Source organism: Pempheris klunzingeri, chromosome 10, assembly GCF_042242105.1.
Source record: "Pempheris klunzingeri isolate RE-2024b chromosome 10, fPemKlu1.hap1, whole genome shotgun sequence".
In the NCBI taxonomy this organism is placed as follows: domain Eukaryota; kingdom Metazoa; phylum Chordata; class Actinopteri; order Acropomatiformes; family Pempheridae; genus Pempheris; species Pempheris klunzingeri.
The window spans coordinates 4,417,697-4,441,325 of NC_092021.1; the positions used below are offsets into that span (position 1 = coordinate 4,417,697).

Below are 23,629 nucleotides of genomic sequence, written 5' to 3' on the forward strand. Positions count from 1 at the left end.
TATTCTCTATCCTCCTCTTCCTCTCCATCGTTATGTCTCATGTCAGCCAAATGTCTGCCTCTAACTTGTTATCTTCCCCGGAGCCTTTCTGTACTTTCTCATCTCTCAGGTTCCTGTTGATCCTGTGGATCCTGGTCCTGGCCCTGCTGATGTGGTTCTCTGGTTCCTGTGGGTCCTGGTCCCGGTCCCGCTGATGTGGTTCTCTGGTTCCTGTGGATCCTGGTCCTGGTTCTGCTGATGTGGTTCCCTGGTTCCTATGGATCCTGGTCCTGAAACCCACTGATGTGGGTCTCCTTCAGCCAATGGATGTGCGTCTGTCCAAGGCTACAGCCTGTCCGTCCTTGGGAGCTGGATCTCTCCTTCACTGTGGTGCTCCCGGAGGTTTCTCTTTTTCCACTGGGTTTTTTGAGTTTTTCCTTCCCGAAGAAGGAGGGTCATAAAGGGCAGGTGATGCCTCGGACTGATCCATTGGCCTCATCGACTGCTGGACTCTTTATTAGATTGTTTGTTCGCTTACACTTCTTGTTTATTTCAGTGAACTTTGTACAGCACTGTGAGACACTCTGTTGTGATATTGGGCTATACAAATAAATTGAATTGAATTGAATTGAAAGTGAATTCTGAATTCTCTCTATATTAATATTTTTTATATATATTTTAATATTTTTTTGCACTATTTCATCTTTTGCACTTTTCGTCTATTTTTGCACTTTTTCGTTTCTGTTGTTTTTTGCACCGCCCATGAGAGCTGCTGTTTTTATTTCAATTTCGTTGTGCTTCTTGTACAATGGCAATAAAACGAATTCTGATTCTGATTCTGAATAGACAATATTGTTATCTGAATCCGATCAAAATCTCATTATTAATTGGCATGTAAACCACTGCAGAAACCCCTACTCACATGATGCAAGATACCAAGACCTAAACTCAATCCCAAAGCATCTTTGGGAAACAAAGCCCAGATTAGTATCCAGCAGTGAGTGTCATACTGTGTGTTTAGGCCCAAGACGTGTGCTATTATTATTATTATTTCATAGATTACATATAAGAATTGACATACTGACGTTAAAAACTATACAGTATTGGACAGTAAGGAAACTCCCACTGCACTCTGCAGTAGATGAGTGACATCCAGTGGAGAAATATTGCATTACATAAATTGTATAATGTCACATTTGCTTCCCCGTTTTTTTTTTTGGTTTTTATTCTTTTTTCAACATCGTCAAAAATTGCATTTGCCCACTTTCTCTGTTTCCTGAGCTCTGTGTTTGTCACCCTTTCTCTCTCTCTTATAAAACCTTCGCATAATCACTAGAGTCTTTTTCACAGGCGTTATCTTTCGCCGTCAGATGTGATGCCTTTACTTGCTGTCGGAAATATTGAGATCTCGCGTAATCGCCAAATAAAGCCAAGTAGCCTAACCACTACATTATTTACATTTAGTGTTGGCATTTTCATGAGTATGACGCTATGTCACAACTACAGGAATATAAATATATTTATGTTGAAGCATCCTATATCCCATATCCCATCCCAAACAATATTATGTCAGCGCCCCATAGAAACAAAATCTGCAGTAACTGCACACATAACTGGGGGTCAAGGGTATTTAAGTTCTCATTTTGTAGAACTGTTGCTGATATGATATCTTACACTATTAATAGTAATGAATCAATAAATAAGCAGAATTACACTATTTTGACAGGTTGAAATGGAGCTAGTTTGAACTATTTCATAGTCAATATCAACACTTGTGGCTAGCAGGACTATCAGCACTGGCAGTTTGAATTCAATTTTGAAAAATGTAATATGTTTTTTGTTTTGTTGTATTTACTAAGATAGTGAAATTCGTAAATCGGAGCTTATCGGGAACACTTAAAGTAGCATCGGACGTGACATCTTCTACACGTGACAGGCGCAGTCTTATGTCATCAAGGAGAATTAAGTGTCGTCCTGAGTGTAGAACGGCGTTGGCTTAATTACAGATCTGAGGTTTAGTTTTAGACTATGTTTAGTGTGACCTCTTACATGAATACATTTACATTGTCCTTGGATTCATCCTGAGATTATACGGTAAGTAATATTAATTTATCGTTGGCTGTTTCTATGGTCCAGAGGTAATGCTACATTGAATAAGTGTCACATCGGAGTTTTGAATTCTGCTCGGTTTTGTGTCACTCAGCAGTTGTCAGCTTCATCCTTAAAGATGTCGGAGCGCCACAACGTTATTGCTATGTTCCAGGAAGGAGTAGTGTCCTTTTATCAAAGCGGATAATAATCCGCAGATTAACTCAAAATAGTAAAATAAAAAACTTAAAAAAAAAGAGCTCCACCTCAACCAACCCCAAGTAAAATCCCACTTTTCCATGAATGCATGAGGAATGATAATCTAGTGATAAGTACTAATATTTAAAGTCCATATTCATGATTATACTTAATTACTTTTATTTGCTATGGGGTATTTTTACACTGTGGTGTTAATACTTTTACTGCAGTAAAGGATCTGAATGTGTCCTCCACCACTGAATATTGCTCATAGTCCCTTCCAAATAAATAAATATATAATAACTCACTTTGCTCTTGGCTATAGGGGATCATCATCATAATAATCATTGTCATCAATGCCTCAGACCTTCACATCAATGAGGTCATTGCTGTTGTCTTTTCATAATAATGAGAAATATGTATTCACAGGTAAAAGTTATAGCATTTGTTTGCAAAGGCATGACTTCCTATTAAAATACATCTTATATCTGTAGCACAACACAGTTTAGAATTCGTCACTATTGCGTCACTAACAGTTATTAAATATTAATACACCTCTTCATCCCCAGTGGGCCATCATGCAGAGTGACTTGAAGACACCGTTGCTGGCCAGTTTTGCATCACATGCCTCAGAGCCTTTGCTCCAGGGCCATGGAGGCTCTGCGATTGGCATCATCGGCTCTGGAGACTTTTCCCGCTCCCTTTCGATCCGGCTGGTGGCCTGTGGCTTCAGGGTGGTGGTGGTCAGTCGTGACGTCAAACGTGTTGCAAGGGGTCTGTTTCCTGAGGGGGTGGAGTTTCGGTCACAGAGGGAGGCCGAGGACGGCGCAGAAAGGATGGTGTTTGTTGCAGTCTACCCAGAGCACTATGACACCCTTTTGGGGCTGAGGGAGTGGCTGGCTGGGAAGGTGCTGGTAGATGTTAGCAATGCCACCTCATTGAACAGTCGGGAGCAATCAAATGCAGAGAGGCTGGCAGAGCTTTTCCCAAAGAGCAAGGTGGTGAAGGGGTTCAACGTCATCTCTGCATGGGCACTGCAGGTTGGAGCCCATGATGGAAACAGGCAGGTGAGGTGCAGTCAGAGGTGAGATTAGATGAAATACAAAGAGCATTAGGTCAGGCTGAGCAGATGAAGACTAAACTAAAAAACAGTTTATATGCTAGATATGGATGAAGTCAGTATCAGGGTAATTATTTTGGATTTATTTTGATATCTCTATACGGTGGTATTATAATAATAATAATAATCATCATCATCATCATATTTATTGTCCACAAAGTGGAACATTGTCACAATACAACAATATATAACACACACAGTGCACAGTACAAACAACAATAACGGACATGGTTCCAGTGTTAATGATCTTTACAAATTTGACAACGCTATTGTGTTTGGTAAAAATGTTTTTGGCTGCTACTGCTCTAAAGTGTCTTCCAGACATATAGTACAGTACATGATGGAATCATTTATATTTGTAAAGTCAAATGTTAAATCATCAGTTACATCAATTGTTGACACATGTCGCTGCATTATGATATTGTAATGTCAGACTAAACCGAAAACTGTCACATAATATCAAAATCGTATCAAGTTATTGTGCGTCAGGTGACTTATCAGAATTTGTATACCTCCCTCTGGAGCCACAACAGGTTTTATACAACTTTTTCACATATGCAATTGTACTTCCCAACACCTGTTAGTTGATGTGTGATATCAGTAAAGTTGAAAGGTGAAAGAAACATGAAAGATCTAACAAGAATTGATGTTTCATACTGGTGCAATGCACCTGAAGCCCTAAAAAAATCTTTTATCTACCCAACTTCAGATTCCAATCTGCAGCGACTGCTCCATCTCTAAAGCCATGGTGCTCCAGCTGGCCCGCCACCTTGGTTTCAGCCCCATGGATATGGGGGGTCTGTGTGTAAGCAGAGACATTGAGGAAGCCCCACTCATCCTCTTCCCCTCCTGGGGAGGACCCATCTTGGCCACCTTCCTCCTCTTCCTCTTTTTCTATGGATACAACTTCCTGAGACACATACTGCTACCTTACCTTGATCAAGGAGAAAATAATTTCTATCAGCTTCCACTGGTGACAGTGAATGAGACGCTGCCAGCGGTTGCCCTGGTTACACTGGCTCTAGTCTATCTACCAGGTATTGATAAATAGTTATTTAAGCTTCAATTTGAAAGTACAGTACTTGCACCAACTCTTACAACATGAACTGATATCAACAATTTAAAGCTATACTGATCAATATTTTTTATATTAGCTATGGATTCAGTTATTAACGTGAACGGGGCCACTCATGACAAACTCAGAGAGAATTATCTATACATATCTATATCTATATCTATACAGTGATGCCTCTCAGCACCCTTTAGGTCATTGGTTTGGTTTTACGGCCTACATTTCTGCTCTTATCAACCTTGTGTCCAGCAGCAGGCAGCTGTTTTCAGCGATAAAGCTCTGATGAACTCGTTGTATGCTATCTGCTCAGCAGCAGAGACAGTTTGAAACTAGCTGGTGAACATAGTTAAGCATTTGGCAGCTAAAGAGTCTGATATTTTTCTCAGGAGACCAAATCAGAGAAGAGTGCATATCGGACTTAAATTCATCGGGTGGAAACAAGCGCAACTCCAAATGAAAGTTAATGTTGTAGTGTGACTGTTAGACATGTGAATAGCCAACATTTTGCTAACGCATTATCTAGTTTCTGTTCAAGTTGTGATATCAAGTGGCTGAAAAAGTCCCCAACATAAAAACGACTTTAGAACTTTAGATATTTGACATAATGATCCAACTAGTGTTGCTTTACATATTTAACACTACGCTACTTTAATGTCTCAAAAACTCTATGTGCAAGTATTTGTTTAAGGTAGCATTACTTTTTTTGGCCATCATCATGTGACATATTGTGGCCTTGTTACCATGTTTACCCAATGGACACAGGGCAACATTAGCATACAGACTTGTATTGCTCGCACAAGCTCAGCCTGTAGGACATAATTTGGATGACAAAGGTATGAAATTATCAAATTGTATTTCATATCCTTGTTAAGCTGCAAGAGCATTTATAATAAAACATTTCATTAGATATTTTTTTATCAGAAATTCCCCACACTGCTGCCTCTGATATCTTGTTTAAAACATGGTGGGCAGCATGAAAATACTTAATTTTCTACTAATTAATACAATGAACAAATTTAACATTTGGAAAAAATTAAAAGAAAGCCCTTGAGAATAATTAACAGTTAGAACTAACACATAAATACATATGATATATATATATTCGATAAGAAGAGAGCAAAATGTAAAAGGGTCCGTTTCTCTTATCTGAATTCATAGGTACCTGCAACTGCAAGTGTGTGCATTAGGCTATAAAGAAGTGGCTATTATGTTATTCATTTTTCAAGACATTTGGCAGAACAAATTTATATTATCAGACAGGGCAGCCTGTTAGACCAATTCATTCTCCAAATTAGTTGGATGTGAATCAAGTTGTATGAAAAGTTCTGTGATTTCTCAGGTCTGGTGGCAGCTGTCCTTCAGCTGAGCAGGGGAACCAAATATAAGAGATTTCCTCTCTGGCTGGACTGCTGGCTATGCAGGCGGAAGCAACTCGGCCTGCTGAGCTTCCTCTTCACTGCTCTCCATGCCGTGTACAGTATGTGTCTGACTCTGCGGAAGGCTGCAGGGTACACACTACTGAATGCAGCCTACCACCAGGTGAGCACTGGGCAAATATACACCTTGGACTTGCATGTGCATACAGTGTTTGGGTCTCTGTATGGTATTGTGACCCTGGTCCTGGAGATTACGACCTCAGCTCTGATGTTTTGGATTTTCTTTTAAAATCAAAAATCACTTGCAGGTGAAAGCTGGTGTTGAAAACTCCTGGGTGGAGCAGCTGGTATGGAGGTCTGACCTTTACCTATCCTGTGGAATTCTGGGATTTGGAGTCCTCTCTCTGCTGGCTATTACCTCTCTTCCGTCTGTGGGAAATGCTCTCAACTGGAGAGAATTTACATTTGTCCAGGTCATCAGATTACTATATGATAGATGTTTTTTAATTAGTTTCTGCCCTGTCAATTTATTAAATAGGATAGGGATAGTGGGCTGTGAAGTCATCCCTTCCTAGTGTGACTACACCAGGACATATCCCCCTGCCAAGGCTCATAAAGAGAACAATTAAAAAAAAAAAAAAAAGACAAACTTCTTCAAGTTGCACACTTGATGTGTCTTTCTGAGACTGTCAGCAATCAGCAACAGCAATTAATAATTAACAAAAACTATATATGAAAATGAAAGGGCACGTAGTTACAAAATGAATTATTATCTCCTCTCATTTCTACATAACATTTTAGCTACCAATATTTCCTTTGCTCCATGTCTTTTGGATGTATAAATACACATATACAGTGGGTACGGAAAGTATTCAGACCCCTTCACTTTTTCCACATTTTGTTATGTTACAGCCTTATTCCAAAATGGATTAAATTCTTTTTTTTCCTCATCAATCTACACACAATACCCCATAATGACAAAGTTTTTTAGAAATTTTTGCAAATGTATTAAAAATAAAAAACTGAAATATCATATGTACATAAGTATTCACACCCTTTATTCAGTACTTTGTTGAGGCACCTTTGGCAGCGATTACAGCCTCAAGTCTTCTTGGGTACGATGCTACAAGCTTGGAACACCTGCATTTGGGGTGTTTTTCCCATTCTTCTCTGCAGATCCTCTCAAGCTCTGTCAGGTTAGATGGGGAGCGTCGCTGCACAGCTATTTTCAGGTCTTTCCAGAGATGTTCAATGGGGTTCAAGTCTGGGCTCTGGCTGGGCCACTCAAGGACATTCACAGACTTGTCCCGAAGCCACTCCTTCGTTATCTTGGCTTTGTGCTTCGGGTCATTGTCCTGTTGGAAGGTGAACCGTCACCCCAGTCTGAGATCCTGAGCGCTCTAGAGCAGGTTTTCATCCAGGATGTCTCTGTACTTTGCTGCATTCATCTTTCCCTCTATCCTGACTAGTCTCCCAGTTCCTGCCGCTGAAAAACATCCCCACAGCATGATGCTGCCACCACCATGCTTCACAGCAGGGATGGTATTTGCCAGGTGATGAGCGGTACCTGCCGCTTGGACGTGACGCTTGGCATTCAGGCCAAATAGTTCTATCTTGGTTTCATCAGACCAGAGAATCTTGTTTCTCATGGTCTGAGAGTCGTTTAGGTGCCTTTTGGCAAACTCCAAGTGGGCCGTCGTGCCTCTTACTGAGGAGAGGCTTCCGTCTGGCCACTCTACCATAAAGGCCTGATTGGTGGAGTGCTGCAGAGATGGTTGTCCTTCTGAGAGGTTCTCCCATTTCCTCAGAATAACGCTGGAGCTCTGTCAGAGTGACCATCGGGTTCTTGGTCACCTCCCTGACCAAGGCCCTTCTCCCCCAATTGCTCAGTTTGGACGGGCGGCCAGCTCTAGGAAGAGTCCTGGTGGTTCTGAACTTCTTCCATTTACGAATGATGGAGGCCACTGTGCTCTTCGGGAGCTTCAATGCTGCAGAAATTTTTCTGTACCCTTCCCCAGATCTGTGCCTCGATACAATCCTGTCTCGGAGGTCTACAGACAATTCCTTTGACTTCATGGCTTGGTTTCTGCTCTGACATGCACTGTCAGCTGTGGGACCTTATATAGACAGGTGTGTGCCTTTCCAAATCAAGTCCAATCAATTGAATTTACCACAGGTGGACTCCAGTCAAGTTGTAGAAACATCTCAAGGACGATCAGTGGAAACAGGATGTACCTGAGCTCAGTTTTGAGTGTCATAGCAAAGGGTGTGAATACTTATGTACATGTGATATTTCAGTTTTTTATTTTTAATACATTTGCAAAAATTTCTAAAAAACTTTTTTCACTTTGTCATTATGGGGTATTGTGTGTAGATTGATGAGGAAAAAAAAGAATTTAATCCATTTTGGAATAAGGCTGTAACATAACAAAATGTGGAAAAAGTGAAGGGGTCTGAATACTTTCCATACCCACTGTATATGTCCAATGTATGTGTAATGTTCAGGTTGTTGAGGGGTTCTTTCCTTAATTGGCCAAAAACGAAAAATTGAATTGCATTGAATTGCAAAGTTATCAATGTAATAACTTGTCAAGACTTTTGAAAATGAGATGATGCATCAAGTAAACAATGAATTTTGCTATATTTTATCATCCCAAATCCTTTGAATACTTGTCTTTTTGTGTTTCTCCAGTCAGGACTTGGTTATGCTGCTTTGATTCTCTCCGTCATGCACACTCTTTTCTTCGGCTGGGACTTTGCCTTTTTCCCTGTGGCATACGCTTATTACCTACCACCGGTGTACCTGCTGGCCCTCATCTTGCCTTGCATAGTTCTGGTCGGACGGATCCTCTTGGCTCTTCCATGCCTGGCGCTTAGACTGACAAAGATCCGCAGGGGTTGGGAGAGCACACAACGCTGTGGCCCAAATAACCGGGAGCCAGGGTCAGCTGAGGTGCGTCTTCCTCAGAACTCTGGTGATGTCTAGTGTTCTAAGTAGTAGGTGAAAGAAAGGTGATCAATCCAGAGGTGTCTTTTCTCTATGAGAGTCCAAACTCTACTAATCTGTGCTTTGAAAGACGATAGTTGGATGTTTCTTCATGACGACTAGACACAGAGCGAGACACAGAGACTGATTGTAAAACAGATTGTAAAACAGTGATCTTACCCGTCAATGATCCGAGTGCAGCCTTAATGACTTATAAACAAGCTTTTTTACATGTACACACTTATTTTTTGAAAATCTTTTTGCACTTGATAATAGTCTATAAGGGCATGACTGTCAGGACACTAGGACAAATAGACATTCTTTGAATTTGACTGGAACATTTGGTCACATTAGTGATGCATAAGGACTTAAAGATTACAACATTCTGAAAGAAAGTAAAAGTGCTAAAGAGAACTGTAAATGTGTGGTGCTGACTTTGATCAAGGCAGTAGAAGGCAATTTCATACTTTCAACAGCCCTGAAGGCAAAGAGACATAAAACAAGTGCCTGAATTTCTGAAACAACCCAGACATATTTATCGTCTGGACACACAAATAAGCCTTGTTATCAGTGGTGATTGTACATTTGATGTACATGAGGGAACTGTGTAGTACAGCACAGGTCCACTGAATTCAGCTTTCTGCATTAGAGCTGCAGACTTTTTGAACACAACAATTAAATCATGGCTGAAGCATAACCTCATGTGAACATTAACCACAAAGTACAAAATATAAAGTATTTTATTTTTGTATAATGTTAAGTTTCAAATGGAAAGTGCTTTTACTTTTGTATGATACAATGTTTATTTTCTGTGCCTCTGTCTGAATTATGCCTGAATTATATTGATGCCATGATTCTGTTGTGGATTGTCCAGGGACTGCTGATGAGATGTAGCGTCTAGCTAATTGTGGAACAGTCTCTGACTGTCCAACTGACTGTCTAACCCTAACCCTTTTTAGATATTTGAGTAGATTATATATATATATATGTATGTGTGTGTGTATGTATATATATATATATATATATATATATATATATATATATATATATATATATATATATGTATATATGTATGTATGTATGTATGTATGTATGTATGTATGTATGTATGTATGTATGTATGTATGTATGTATATATGTGTGTGTGTGTGTGTGTGTGTGTGTGTGTGTGTGTGTGTGTGTGTGTGTATGTATATATATATATAAGAATTATATATTATTATTATAATATTATTTTTTATTTACTACATAATTTCAAAAATAAAGGCAAGTAAAGGAATGTAACCGAACTGTTATTTTACAGCTCTGTAAAAAATTATTACTTGAAAGTGTCCAGGATGGTTTCCTGAACTGTGTAAATTGGTACTAATTACACAGATTGTAGGCTTTAAAACGGATATAGGTCTTTAGTACTTGTCATTACCCCTATCTGTTCTCGCTAAATGATAAAGGTATAAATTGACCTCCCACAATAATTCTAACAGGAAACTTCTAGGAAATTGTGTGACCAAGAGGTTTAGATGAGTCTTTCTTTTGACATTCAACCTCGATAGGAAGAAGAAAAAAGTGTCATTAAATCAATCTTTATCAATCGCAATCAATCTTTATTTATATAGCGCCAATTCATAACAGCGTTATCTCAAGATGCTTTACATAAGGAGCAGGTTTAGACCAAACTCTTTCATTTAGAGAGGGACCCAACAATTCAGGAATTCAAAATTAAGGATTCAAGAATCCCCACATGAGCAAGCATCAGATATTATATTAGGCAACAGCAGCAAGGAAAAACTCTCCTTTAACGGGAAGAAACCTCGAACAGAACCAGGCTCAGATGTGGGCAGCTTTCTGTCGAGGTCCATGTTGGGTGGAGGTTGGAGAGAGAGAGAGACAGAGAGACAGAGAAAACAAACAGCAACTATATTACTGACAATAGGAATATGACTAATAATTAGCAATATGGTAACATTGAAAAACATGACAATTATTAATATATGACAAATAATAGCATGACTAATATCAGTAAAAAGTGGCGGTAGCTGACGATCCGCAGCAGTGATTCATGAAGCCAGAGAACCACAGCAGGAGAACCATCACAACGATCCGCAGGAACCTGAGAGATGAGACAAGCACAGAAAGGCTCCGGGGAAGATACCAAGTTAGCAACAGACATTAAAGAGACATGAAGCATAAAGATGGAGAGGAAGAGGAGGAGGAGAAGAAGAGAAGAGGAGAGAGGAGCCCAGTGCATCATGGGGAGTCCCCCGGCAGTCTGGGCCTATAGCAGCATAACTAGGGGCTGGTCCTAGACCTGAGCCAACCTTAAACTATAAGCTTACTCAAAAAGGAAGGTTTTTAGCCTACTCTTAAATGTAGAGAGAGTGTCTGACCCCCAAGCCCAAACTGGAAGGAGATTCCACAGGAGAGGAGCCTGATAGCTGAAAGCTCTGCCTCCTGCACTACTTTTGGAGACTTTAGGAACCACCAGTAGGCCTGCATTCTGGGAGCACAGTGCTCTAGTAGGGTAGTACAGTACTATGAGTGCTTTAAGATATGATGGAGCCTGACCCGTGAGAGCCTTGTAGGTGAGGAGAAGGATTTTAAACTCTATTTTGGATTTTACTGGAAGTCAGTGAAGATGGGAGAAATGTGATCTCTTCTCCTAGTTCTTGTCAGTACACGAGCAGCAGTGTTCTGGACCAGCTGGAGAGTCTTTAACAACTTGTTGGGGCAGGATGGGGCATCAGAGTTAAAGGACAAATCCTGATCAAAGATAACGCCCAGATTCCTCACAGTGGAGCTGGAGGCCAGAGTATTGCCATCCAGAGTAGCTATATTGTTAAAAAATTTGTCTCTAAGGTGTTTAGGGCCAACCACAATAACTTCAGTTTATTAGAGTTTAGCAGCAGAAAATTGCATTCCAGGTCCTCCTCATCACCCAAACTTCTGTGAAAGTTGCTGGTAAAATTCCTTGGATCCACGCCAGCCACTGCAAGCGCATTCCAGGACCCAATGACGACTCCTATCCTCCTGCTGGACCGGGTGGGGAGTAGCGTGCCAAGCTACCAACAAGCACATGCTGTGAACCAAGCACCTCACTCATTATTTGTGGCTGGGGAGAGAGAGGAGGGTAGCAACCCGAGTCTCTCAAACTGCAAGTAAGTCACATGTATATGAGTGTGGTAGAAGGGTAACTCACGCGTCAAAGATGGCGCCATCGCAACAACCCCCCTTGGCGTTCATGACAAATCCTATGGCACCCATTCAGACAGCCAGGTTTTTGTGGCCTGCGAGGTACAGTCTTTTTCCTTGGCATCATGGTTGTGTTAGTCGTTGTTCCATTGTTATGGGTAGGGGTACAAAATACATCACTGAAACCAATTGATGTGCCTGACTTAACAAGACCTGGAACAGACATGACTAAATCAAGGCCACGCAGATTTACTTCAGGTCACTCGTCACAAATCCATTTCAGGTCACAGCATCAATCGTGCACAACATGTAGATGTAGAATCCATAAAAAACCGTAATGCATGGTATTTAAATGCCGACCTTACAGCCAAGCTGCATGTGTTGTCTGACTGTATAGTGTGCTCACTCGCAAATCTGCCATTGTTGGTAGTCCCATCACCCCCTAAATTTCTCCATATGCACGAAGGGAAGCGTTTGTGCCGCATCCTGTCTACAATGGCTCTCCAACTCTGATTTTCAAGAAAACATACTGACAACAGTATGTGGAGAGTTTTATCTTAATATACTGCCCATTACCACATTGAGTCCACCACACACGACTTTTGTTGACTTTTCCAGAGAATATGAATGCTTCTACAAACCTGAAGGTACAAAACACCTTGGTAATTTTACTGGAAAATGCTCTACAATTTGGCTGGTCAAAAAGGGGGTTATTGCAATTTTGGAAGTGATACATGGTCATTCAAACTACACCTCTCTAAAGTTGCATTTGAATCTTTGGGTGAACAGTTGCGAGCTACTTCTTTAATGACCTGGCAAAATAGAATGGCACTGGACATGCTGTTTGCAGAAAAGGGTGGGGTTTGTGTTATGTTTGGAGAAGCATGCTGTACCTTTCTCCCTAACAACACCACACCAGAGGGCACTTTCACTGAAGCCCTCACCAAACTGCATACTCTGTCCCATGAGTTGAAGGCCAGTTCAGGAATTGATACTTCTATGTGGAATTGGGCGACTAGAGCATGGGGGAGATGGAAATCCTTCATTGTCTCTGGTCTGATTGGTTGTGCCATTGTTCTAGCAACACTGGGCATCATTGTTTGCTGTGCCATCCAATTGTGTTCCATCCAAGTGTTATCTTAAATCTAAACGACTTGATATCACTGATGATAGATTGCCTGTGAAACATATATGTGTTCCCTTTTACAACATATATTACTCTGATTGTCACTATAGCTGACTCACTGATTGTCTAACTTACTGATGCTAGTTACAACATATAATAAATTACTAATTAACATAATCCGATGTTGTGATACCTATCTATTATCTAAAGTGATCATGTATGATCAAAAGAGAGGAGGTGTAGGGAAAAAATCTATATTAAATATAAAGACTCCTACACTATCATATTTGACTTGATTTTACCATGCTACTGTCAATATTCTGTTCTATGAATGAATGAATGAATGAATGAATGAGCCACTTATGTTGAACCCATGTAAGACAGAAGTTGAACTGTACATGATCTCCAACATCTGCTTGACCTAATTATCTAATTAAATAATGCGTACTGAAGTATGCATTAATGATATATGTGATACTCTGCTTGAACTCGGGAGAACAAGAAGTGCTGCCAGCTCAGATGCAAAGCCTCATCTGTTTTGTCAAGTACATGTATTGTTTAAGTGGACATGTATTAACAACTGAACCATAAAGCTGACCTCTAAGTGTTCCTTCCTAAGCACCTCATGTTCTACTACCTCGTGATTAACTTTATATGCATATTGTTTAGCTTGATTGTAATAATCCAATGCTGTGTATCCAATTGATTTTTATGACTTCCTCTTCGAGTGTATAAAGTTCTGGTGGACGTGTACTCTTTGCCGATTCCCTCTGCAGCGGTTGACTGTATGGTTTCGACCCTTGGTGCAAAGCCTGAGCTGCATTAAAACACTCAGGGACTAATTCTTCCTCGTCAGTTTCTTTATTCATTCTAGATTTTCCTCCACGCTATCAATGAGGAGTAATAGGCGGCATTACAGAGCGCCTTTCTATAGGTTTTCAGACTGTCTTGCCAGATTAAGCATAATTCTTCTAGTTTGGTGGCACACCATGTCCTTTTAAATTTTCGTGAATTTTGTTTAAGTTTGTGGGTCTGGGAATTATACCAGGGAGCTTGTCTATTTTCTTTAATTATCTTCTTTTGCAAATTATTCCCAGAATTCTTAAAACTGAATTCTGAGAATAATTAGAAATGAATTGGGTCAGAGTTTATTCTCAGAATTTTTGTAAGCCAGGGATTTTTTTTCACATGTGGCTCTAATCTTCTTCCTTCAATTTAAATTTGTGTATATCTTGCTTTCATTTGTGGACCATACATTTTTCACAGGTAGTTTTCCACATTCCCAAACTCTGATCCAGTAGGCAGCGGTATTCACTGTTTTCAATGGTATGTGATATGCCAAGAAGAAGAAAAAGAAGAAGAACTAATATACCGTGTGGTAAATGGGAAGCAGAGGCAATGCTAAGTATAGAAACGATGAAGAAATGGAAGGGAAGCTGGGACAGAGACCACAGTGGAAGGAAACAAGAAACGGAATAGAGGAGACAGTCTTAACTAGATTATGGTTTGACCACACAGAATTAATCAAAACATTATTTCTGCTAGAGAACAGTATATCAGATGAGTGTTCTGCATGTAGAATTACAAAAGAAGCAGAGCACATGCTCATACAACATCAAAAGTATAGTGTAGGGAGCTTAAGACAAGCTCAGAAGATAAATAAGGCAAGAAAGGAATGGAACGTTGTGGGTATTCTGGGAACAGCAGGAAATGTACATAAAATGTGTACAAGTGCAGTGTTTCCTCTTTGCAGCCTGCTACCCGTTAAACAAACATCTGTACATGAAGAACAACCTGCTCTTTGTATTAATTAGGTGGACTGAGTCTCAGGAATCATTTCTACTGGCAGAATGTGTTTATATTAATCATTCATTATCTGCGTCTGTACTTATTGATATTTGATTGTGAAGATATTTAATAACCCAGAATATTATTATGTTGTCTTTTGAACACTGGACTGGGCTATTAAGTGTTTCAGGGAAAAATAAAATAATGTAACTCATATCACACCGACCCTGAGGAATGATCAGCTTCAGACGTGACTGAATAGAAATGATTAATGTGGGAAATAACATGAAAAATTATTCTAATACATATGAAAATATAGCAGTATGTATTTAGTTTTGTGTTTGTTGTAAAGGGCAATGTATCCATGTGCTGATTGAATTCAACAAGAAATGTCAATCTTATCAAATGCCCAGTGGTTTAGCATATGTCCCAAAACCCAAAGAGCACTAAAAACCAGAATAGCAGGACAAAGGAGTAACATCCAGACCCAGGACGAACATAACCCTGTGGCAGTGCATTTCAGGGAGGCAAATCACCCAGTGGACTCTCACATACATTGCCATTGAGCATGTTAGAGCTACAAGAAGAGGAGGTGATTTAAACACCCTCCTACTCCAAGAGAGAGTTTTTATACACTGTTGCCCATAAAGTTGGAATAATTGTTCAATACCCCCAATTTTGTTAAAGCGATAGTGATATGATATGTTTGGAAGAGTTACACTTTATTTATCAAGAATTAATCACATTGTCACAATCATTTCATGAGAAGAGGTAAAAAACATTTTATTCCAACTTTATGGGCAACAGTGTATTTTCACCCTCCAGACTACACCTTGAGGTCTAAATCAGGAGTATGAGATCAAACATTTTCTATAAAAACAGAAAATGGTGGCAGTGACATGATGGTTCTCCCCTTTGTAGGGATGTGTGTGTGTGTTTGTTCTGAACCTCGACAAACACAGTTTTAAGGAGGATAACCATTCTTCTGTTTTTCTTCTTTCTGTTCCTCTTTTTCCTTTTTTCCTTTTGATCAAAAAATCCCTTTTCTAATAGTAGTATGTCTAGATGCAATCCATTATATTTACTGAGTTTGTTCTATTTTTATGAGCCTGTTAATTCCTAATTTTGCACTATTGCCTCATTATTATGTTGGTAGTGTGTTTTGTTGTATGAGATGATGGATGTGCCTAGTATTGTGTCTGTGTATTGAAGATATAGTTTTGAAGAATTGCTTTTAAGTGTTGCTTTGCCTCATGTACCTGATTTTCATGAATTATTGGATTTCTAATGATGATTTAGAAGATTTTTGGTCTGGGGTGTGGTTTCCGTTATTAAAGTATGTTGATCAGACGTGAAGATCCAAGTCTGATTGAAATGTTGTCAGTAATAAAAAATTATTTGTGGCATGGAGCAAGTATGCAAGTTACCTCTTTTTCACTTGTTAACTTTATCCTACCATTTTTTTTAAATAAGGTATCTGTAAATCAACATTTTGATAGCCGAGGTGACATTTGTTTAACTCAGTTATAACTGTGGGAATAGCTCTTATCACAGGAGCAAATTCTTTGTATTTGACCAGTAAAGATTTATTATAACTATAAGGAGAGCCTTTATTATCAAACAATTCTGTAACAAAAAGTATACTCCTCTCTATCCAGTTCTCTTAATACATACTTTTATTGCTAATAGTTATATTACCATTGTTTCAAATTATATCTTTATGTTGTGAAATGTTGTGAACATGGCACAGTTTCCAGGACAGTAAAGCCTTCTGATAGAAGCTTGGTGGTTTTACTGGGAACTTAGAGCATTTTACCTTATGGTACTGGAGACCAAACAATGATTAGCCGCTGAGGGCTAAGATAGGGTGATCTGTCCGACACGCTTTGTCAAAGGAATCATCACTCCATAACTATGTTTGTGCGGTTTATTGTCACACACACATACACGGTTGGACTTACTTGTGGTGATTGAAACGAGACATTTGTTGCGGTCAACAGAGAATAGCGCCACCCTACTCACCCCTCTCTGTAGCAAACAAATAGAACCCTGGACTACAAGCAACAACAGGTAATATAGATTATTGACACACACCCCCCATGGCTGACGCACGCACGCACACACAGACGCAGGCACACAGCTTCCACACCAGTGACAGGAATAGAACCTCACACCCACACTGATGATAGATTGAGTGTAGTTAAAGAGACTTAAGAGCAACTTCTCTTTAATATCTCTGTTAAACATTTTGTTAAATCACACAGCAATTAAATGTTATTCCTAAAATTAAGAAAACTAAGTCAGTCTATCCTCACTCCTGTGTGATGTCACATCAGCCACAGGGGCAGGGACGTGTCGGCAAGTAAATGGAGTGTATCTATCCAGTGAACTGTTTGAAATGAAGCCAGTAAGCTACTGATCACTTTTTCCCCCATTTTTTATTATGAAGCTTTATGGCTAGATATACAGGTTCTTCATCTTGAAACTTTTTCTCAGAAGGATATTATGTCTGGACTTGTCATGGACGATAACAAAAATGAAATTTTATATACACAAATCCAAGTATCTGAAAGTGAAACATAGGTTTAGTGTGTTTCACAGTGAATTTTGTTTCTATGTAAAAGCCCTTAGAGTCATAAAAAATAAAAACGCAGTGCAGCTGTCCTGCATAATAGAAGAATATTATTTACAGGCTTTTTATTTATATTCTTGAATTATTTCTATTTCTGTAGTTTGTTTTTGATACTTGTTACACAAAGATGTTCAGCCATATTCTTTATATATGTAAAGTGTTTCAAATAAATAAACGTATCCTCGCTCATAGCTCCTCAGACATCCCTCCTCGCTCCTCCCTATGCCCTCTTCAGAGCAGAAATAAGAGCTATGGAATGGCTTTGAAGATGGTAGACCAGAACGACTTCCGGTTCAAGCGAAGATCGAGCAGCGAGGAAATATCAAATAAGACATGGGACATGGATGTATAAGAGAACTGGATACAGCGCTAGAGACGGGGCTCCGTTCATGCCTACGAAAGTTGCTCAGTGGCGCATAAAGCCCAAAAAGTTCGACTTCCCGGGTGCAAAGTACCCGGATCTTCCGCATCGTCGGGCCCATAGAGTGTGCGCGCTAGCGTCTCGGCTGACCACCAGGCCGAGCTGGTGGTCAGCCCTTCGATGATTTACAAAGTCTCTTTCTTCACAGTGTAAGTCCATGGAAAAAGTGTTTTTGCGCCCAATGGCATCATATGGCGAACGCTATTGTTGTAATTACACGGTTTGGCCGCTACGCCTAATCCTGGCGCACTTTCTGGGACTTACTTGGGACTACCCATCGAGTCTTGATAGCCGGAAGTTATCGACAGATCTGGTCTCACCGGATGCTTGGTTTCCTCAAAACACACGCATGCTTCTATAGTTACTCGTGCAAACAACGCAACACGCCAGCAGTTCACGAAGCGCGCCTTTCTAACTCAGTCTGTCGGAGCGAATCAGTGGGAGTGGGAGTGGGTGTCGGTGTCCACAGGAGGACATGGCCGGCGATATTGTCGTCACTGTTCGTCTGGTCAGGTCCTTTGAGCACAGAAACTTCAGACCAGTAGTATTTCATGGAATCAGTATGGACCAAACCGTGCAGGACTTTGTGCATCTGGTCAGAGACGGTGAGTCAGTAGAACGGCAGGCGGTATCATATCACAACGTCTCATATTGTACAAAGCACTGGAAATGACTTAAGCCTCTAGGCTAAAGTCATTCTAAACAATACAATTTCTTCCAGACATTGCGACGAGACCAGGAATTCCTCCTCCTTTCAAGAAATATGCTTATGGTATGTATGCCCAGGGTTTGGTCAGATCACTTGCATATATACTAAATATAGGCCAGTCAGGCACAAATACATCAAAATGTGTCTTGATACAAATTACAAATTCTTCCTCAGTAAATTTTAATGGTAAATGGTCTGTATTTGTATAGCACCTTTCTAGTGATTTCAACTACTCAAAGTGCTTTTACATTACATCCTCATTCACACATCTGGAATCATGCAGAATAACAAACACACTGCACAACCGTGTCTGTGTTGAGGAAGACCCGATGACAGCAAAATGTTTTTTTAGGGTTACGTGACTTTGTTTTGCTCCCATGGCAAAATGTTAGCAGAAACACTATGTGTTGTAGTGATGAGGGTTTGTAATGATGTAGTTTCAGCAACTTAACTTGGTACTGAAGCGTCTCATATGATGATTAACCACAACATGCCACAGTTCCATGTCTGACGTAGCTGGTAAGCCAACCTTACTTGCTAGAGCCCATGTTTGTTAATTACTCTTAACTTCTGTTGTATTTTAACATCATTCGGTAAGCTTGCTTTAGCATGCAGTATCTGATTATTTTGAGTGCATACCTTTATCTTAGAGGACATTTGCACCTAACATCAAAGCAGTTTCTTTCCTTACAATTTTGTTACAATGTTTCATAATGCTATATTTTAAAGTTAAAATTTATGATCTAATTTTATTTTTTTTACAAACATAATCTGGGCTGATTGTAGTTACTTAATTTGTACAATAGGATGTAATCTGTCACTACCCAACTCTGTGTATGCCTGACAAACCAAATGAGTGACAAACCAATTTTCTTTTGTAATTTTCTACATTTTCCCATGAGAACTCACATGTTGCAGCTTTCAAGTGTAATTGTTACTTGTTAATTGTTCTTTGACAAAAAGATGAGCCATTAATCGGATGATCTATATGCAGAGTCTGTAAATGCTGTCAAGGATGGTCTGAGAGTAAAATATATGCTCTGCATCTGATTCTATTCCCTTTTCTTTTCAGACACAATGAAGATTATCCACCAAGCACATCGAGCAAAGGTATCTATCTAAAGGAAGCTTCACACTGCTTGGCCAGAAACTAGGTAACTCAAGCAACCAAATTTAAGCAGCACCAAGACTGACTCGTGGTATGCAGCTTTTATTTTAATGGCATATGGCACATTATATGTCACTGGTTGATAAAGACCACCATTGTAAACTGCGCTAATCAACAGACCTTTATCAGTACTGAATATGAAACTTGGACAGCAGCATTCTTGCTTACACCAGCTCAGTGCTGCTGATCACACTTCAACATAACTCTGCCTCAGTGTACAATGCCAAAATAATCTGTAATACATTTTTATTATATCAATGTAATTTGATATAAAACATACGGTCTCTGTTCATTTTCATTGACATGTGGCGATAACTGTACATAAGGGCATGAACCTTAACTGCACGTTGACACAAACCAAAATTCATCTTCCAGAAGGAATTGTGTCATGCTACACTGTTTACTGACATGTTTGCTATAATAGTGGCCAAAAAATCTATTGAGGCAGTTTTGACAAAAAAAAGACATTTAGTTGACATTCACTATTTACACAGTGGCGAATTGTTGTAATGGTCCAGTGTTCAAACCATCAACTCTTAAAAGATCATTTAAGTAAAATATAGTTTAATAGTTGATATTGATAACAGAGCTAACCATACAGGGATAAAATTGTAGCCATTAAAAGACACTACTAGCGTTGCCACCACAAATACACTACTCACAAAAAGTTAGGGATATTCGGCTTTCAGGTGAAATTTCAGGATGAACCTAAAATGCATTCTAAACTTTCCAGGTGAACTTAATGTGACCTTCTCTAAACTTTTGAATGCACATATCCAACTGTTCAGTGTTTCAGTACTTTTGTTCTCTAACAAGAAGCTTAACAGCAAAATTCACAACAGGTTTGATCCATGAATCGACCAATACATTTCCTGCTTCAGTTAGAATTGGTATTTAAACAGTCCTCCTCATCATGCTGTTCACATTCTGACATCATGAGACCGAGACGACACCTAACAATTGATCAGCAGCACCTCGCCATTGCGAGGCTTCAAACAGGAAGTCCTCAGACGGAGGTGTTCACTGAGCTTAGAGGGTCACAGAGTGTCATCAGGAGGTTGTAACAGTGATACAGAGACTGGAAGAGTCACAGAAAGGAGAGGAGTGGACGTCCTTTGGCCACATCCCAATTTATTGAGACACTGAAAATTTTTTATTGTGGTATACCTACCACTGATTTTCTTTCAATAAATTGTTTAAGATGAATAAAATTACCATTGCATGCTTCTACTTAAATGCCCTACTTTCATGATATAATATCACTGTAGCATTCACTTTTTACATTTTCCATATATTTCACCTGAAAGTCGAATATCCCTAACTTTTTGTGAGTAGTGTATATAACCACATCTATCAGTGTAACACTAGTGACATGGTGACATTTTAAAAGCCACATTCTTGTCAAACAGCAGCTAACTAAGAATCTGCGTATGCCTCCAAAACAAAAGTGTCATGCCATTAGCCACAGTATGGTCACAGGGTCCCTCTACAAATTGTACTGAAATGAAGAATGGTTACGTAATGGCCAGACTTGACACACTAATGATTCTGTGATTCTTTGAAATTCCATTTAAGCAGAAACTTCTTTTTTGGCAGACCAATGAGTTGGTGATGAGTTTAGATGATGATGAAAAGCTCGTTCTGCAAGATGGCCAAACCCTTAAAGCTGCTGGTGTTGGTAAGAATTTGACATTGCTCTTAATTAAGCACTCACTAAAAACTGTGTAGCAGGGGTGTCCTTAACTGAGAATTTTCATAGCTGAATCTAAGGCCAATTCTAGTTTATGTGTATCTGAGTGTGTAGGATGAAGGTGCCAGGTTAGAAAGGGGATAGTTTGCATGCTAGACCTTCTTTCTGTGTAAAGCAAAACCAGCATCACCTTAGTGGTGTGGCCAAGCAATAACCACATCACAACAATAAAACTCATTGAATAACATTAAAGCAAATCCATAATGTACATTAACAAAGTTAAACAGTTACAGTACACATTGTGCTATGCTCAGTTTATGACAGTCTTTAGAGGGAGAAAGCAATCCTTTGGTAACTGGTGTTTGATGAGCCAGGCTGGAAAAAGTTGTAGTTCTGATGCAGATGAAGATGATCTTTGCTCCGTGGTGTACTGATTGCAGGTTGGAGGAAACCGGTCTCTCCCTTGTTCCTTGCTAGTTAACCACTCAGTACTCCTTGCTTTGTGCTCCTGTTTGCTTGCAGTCAGCTGGTGGAGTTTGTTCACAGCCATCAAGAAGGAAGTCTGCTTTGTATTGGCAGACGGCAAGAGAGCAGCTGAGAGCCTCCTGAGTTTTTTTAAACAGCCACACACAGTTGAATTGTTGAAAATTTTTTGGCTATAATTTGTTTCAATTTACACATGCCCCTTATTTGAAAGATAATACCTTTTTTTTTCTTTTAAATTATTATTATTTAGTCTCCTTATGGATGTAATTGGGGTGGACAAATATTAGAAATACCTTTAGTATAATACAGTATAACTGTGAACAGTAATTAAGTGATAGTTGTCTGTACATCTATGGGAGCACTGAAAATAGAAGCTGCTAATAGTAATACTTTTAATGGTACCACTTTGCTAAAACAATGTATTAAAACATGTCTCACAAGTAGTAGCCTTCAGCTATCCGATTCAGTGTCAGTATACTGTATTTCATACTCACATCCCCAAAGGCCCCAAATAAGAGAATGATTATGCCCTAAATTCCCCAGCCACGGAAGCAAGAGCATTTCCGATTGTCGGCAAAGCAACCCTTATATAGGGTCGCTCCCTATCAGCTCAACAGTGCTTACATTGATTACTGTATGTGGAAACCTCTAAACATTCGTCTGGTTGCATCAGGTCATCAAATGTGGTAATATTATGGATGCATAATTTGATGCACAATAGTATTAATTCTGTTCTCCCTCTCCCCTTTGTTGTCCCCCCCCCCCCTCCCTCCCTCCCTCCTTGCCATTGTTGCCAAGTGCATACTCGTGGGGATTTCAGAGTCCTTAACTTTGAATTCTTAAATCATTGGGTCTCTTAATTATAGAGCTTGGTCTTGACCTTGTGATAACATTTGTTATATAAATAGATTGATTGAATAGACATTAAGAATGTTCTGTGTAGTATTAGAAGTCCAATAAAATAAGTTCCAAGCAGGACTTAACTTATATTGATGAACTGCTGCTCAAAGTATAGTTGAATCACAATGTTAACTCTACTATTTTTGTGTTTGTTGTTTCAGCAAATGAAACGGAGGTGGCCTTCTTCAGGAAAGAGGACTACCAGCTCTATAAAGCAAATCCCAAAACTGCTTGGTGACAGTATTTTACTTTGTAGCAGGAGTCATTCTTGAAGGACAAGGATCAAAGGTCAAACATGACAGAAATCCTGCCATCATGTTGATACACGAGAGTTTTAATTTGTGGGCTTGTTTTAAAACTGACCTAAATATTCACCACATGCCTTTTCATTTCCATTTTTTGTTTTGTTTTTTTCATCTTGCAATTGTGACAAGAGACATTCCTTTATAATGTAGCTTTGAAATATGCTGAGTAAAGTTTTCTTGCAACTTTTTTGAATGTTGTTTTTTAAAACATTCTTTCTACATTGTTTTTTTTTTAATACTGTTAAAATATAATAATGCTACATCCTAATGCATTCTTTGTGCCAATGGCAAGATATCAGTTGTCCACAGTTGTCATTTCAGATATCCACAACTGCATTCTTCCAAGGAGTAATGACATCACTTTTGTCATTCATGTGTTTTGACTGTCAGTTTTAG

At 39.4% G+C, this 23,629-nt stretch overlaps 2 protein-coding genes across 5 annotated transcripts; both read left to right on the forward strand.

Annotated features, from left to right (window-relative positions):
- Window positions 1–1,982: 1,982 nt before the first annotated feature.
- steap3 (STEAP family member 3, metalloreductase) lies at window positions 1,983–10,063 on the forward strand. 2 transcript variants are annotated; one of them, XM_070838608.1, is made up of 6 exons: window positions 1,983–2,073; window positions 2,835–3,332; window positions 4,095–4,422; window positions 5,797–5,996; window positions 6,142–6,306; window positions 8,526–10,063. In XM_070838608.1, the coding sequence occupies exons 2-6, from the start codon at window positions 2,844–2,846 to the stop codon at window positions 8,817–8,819; spliced, it is 1,476 nt and encodes a 491-aa protein (XP_070694709.1). In that variant the 5' UTR covers window positions 1,983–2,073; window positions 2,835–2,843; the 3' UTR covers window positions 8,820–10,063. The 2 variants fall into 2 exon arrangements, with proteins under 2 accessions (XP_070694709.1, XP_070694710.1); XM_070838609.1 differs by having other exon boundaries at window positions 8,530–8,684.
- A 7,747-nt stretch (window positions 10,064–17,810) lies between these two features.
- Window positions 17,811–23,391, forward strand: c10h2orf76 (chromosome 10 C2orf76 homolog). Of its 3 annotated transcripts, none has more exons than XM_070838474.1 (5): window positions 17,811–18,580; window positions 18,697–18,747; window positions 19,757–19,794; window positions 21,428–21,530; window positions 23,090–23,391. In XM_070838474.1, the coding sequence occupies exons 1-5, from the start codon at window positions 18,451–18,453 to the stop codon at window positions 23,164–23,166; spliced, it is 399 nt and encodes a 132-aa protein (XP_070694575.1). In that variant the 5' UTR covers window positions 17,811–18,450; the 3' UTR covers window positions 23,167–23,391. The 3 variants fall into 3 exon arrangements, with proteins under 3 accessions (XP_070694575.1, XP_070694576.1, XP_070694577.1); XM_070838475.1 differs by having other exon boundaries at window positions 21,431–21,530; XM_070838476.1 differs by having other exon boundaries at window positions 21,449–21,530; window positions 23,090–23,387.
- The last annotated feature ends 238 nt before the right edge of the window (window positions 23,392–23,629 follow it).